Source organism: Cyprinodon variegatus, unplaced genomic scaffold (assembly GCF_000732505.1).
Source record: "Cyprinodon variegatus isolate N-32 unplaced genomic scaffold, C_variegatus-1.0 Scaffold257, whole genome shotgun sequence".
Taxonomy (NCBI): Eukaryota; Metazoa; Chordata; class Actinopteri; order Cyprinodontiformes; family Cyprinodontidae; genus Cyprinodon; species Cyprinodon variegatus.
The window spans coordinates 471,011-472,518 of NW_015150710.1; the positions used below are offsets into that span (position 1 = coordinate 471,011).

At 38.7% G+C, this 1,508-nt stretch overlaps 1 protein-coding gene across 1 annotated transcript in view; it reads right to left on the reverse strand.

The window, feature by feature from the left end:
* Positions 1-503, reverse strand: part of LOC107089583 (protein NLRC3-like) — a 14,645-nt gene extending 14,142 nt beyond the window's left edge. The window contains exon 1 of the mRNA XM_015382467.1: positions 497-503. Within this exon, the coding sequence (XP_015237953.1) occupies positions 497-503 (7 nt within the window). The remainder of the gene's footprint in view (positions 1-496) is intronic.
* Positions 504-1,508: the final 1,005 nt, after the last annotated feature.

Sequence of the window (1,508 nt, forward strand, 5' to 3'; positions counted from 1 at the left end):
TTTTTCATATGAAAAAAACAAACCATTTTGAGAAATTACATTTAATTTAGTTGTCATGTTGAGGCCATAAAAAAGTGTGATAGTAATTTATGTATTTTCTTCATTTATGCCCAGAAACAAAGACTGAATAAAAAATAAATCTAATCCGCTTCCTGAAAAAAAAATCCTTGGGAAGGTTTAAAAAAAACCTTAATCGTTTTTATTCTTACTCTCCTTCCACTAAGCTGGTGTCCAGCTTTGGAGACAGTTTTAGGAACCGTGTCCCAGTCAGTTTTCAGGGACATGCAGCTGGCAGCATAGAAGCCAGGTTTCTGCACATTGTTCAAGGGAGAAACAAACATGAATGTATATTATGGTAGTGATCAGTTTGATAATCTGAGCAGAAAACCAAAAAAGAAATTAAAGAGATTATTTAAAACTGAATAATAGTGTTCAGTAAGAAAAAAAACTCAGTATAAAAACCTATAGAAACCAACTCAGAGCATTATATTCTCACCCTTCATGTTCACGCTGGTCGTTGTCTTTGAACACGGTTATTGGATCCATGGAACGATCACTCTTCAGGGAAACACAGCTGGTTGGAGGCGATTCTGGGCTCTTCTGATTACTACTGTCAGAAATCAACAATAAATATTTAATATGCATCTGCTGCAAGATAACGGAAGAGTTTAAGGTCAAGCAGAGTCTGTTAAAGTTATAAATGGATCTGGGGAAGTGTTGGTCTATTCGGTTAGAGAGTTACCAGGTTAGATCCCCACAAGCTTCACTCTGGGTTCCTGAGCAAGACCCTTAACCCCACGCTGCTCCCCAGGCGCTGCAAAGTGGCAGCCCACTGCTCCCCAAGGGGATGGGTTAAATTTAGAGTTAAATTAGATCAATAAAGTTCAATTCCCCATTCTAAGCCATCTTTCTGCCAGCTTTATTTTGGTAGATGGGGTTGTTTCCCAGAGACCGAGGTCATGCTTGATCAAATAACACATAGATTTTAATGTGTTAATGTAGCTACTGTCTATACTTGTTTATCAGTTAATATTTTTATGAGAATATAAATATGGATATAGTAATATTGATTACTAAGAAAACTGATCCATTTAGTTTACCGTTCAGTGAAAATACAAACGTATTCATTGAACGTGTTCATGCAGAACACTGCGAACAGAAACAGAATATTTTAGTAAGACTATGATGCTGATGAACTGAGGATCCAGGGTCAAAGCCTTTTGATTGGCGTTTGGTGTTCAAGCGTTATGGACACCCAGAGCACGTTTGATCTGAACCCATTATTAGACTGCATATAGACTGCACAGAGACCGTACATAGACTGCACAGAGACCGTACATAGAATGCACATGGACTGCATATAGACTGCACATATACTGCACATGGACTGCACATGGACTGCACATAGAATGCACATGGACTGCACATGGACTGCACATAGATTGCACATAGACTGCACATAGACTGCACATAGACTGCACATGGACTGCACATAGACTGCACATAGA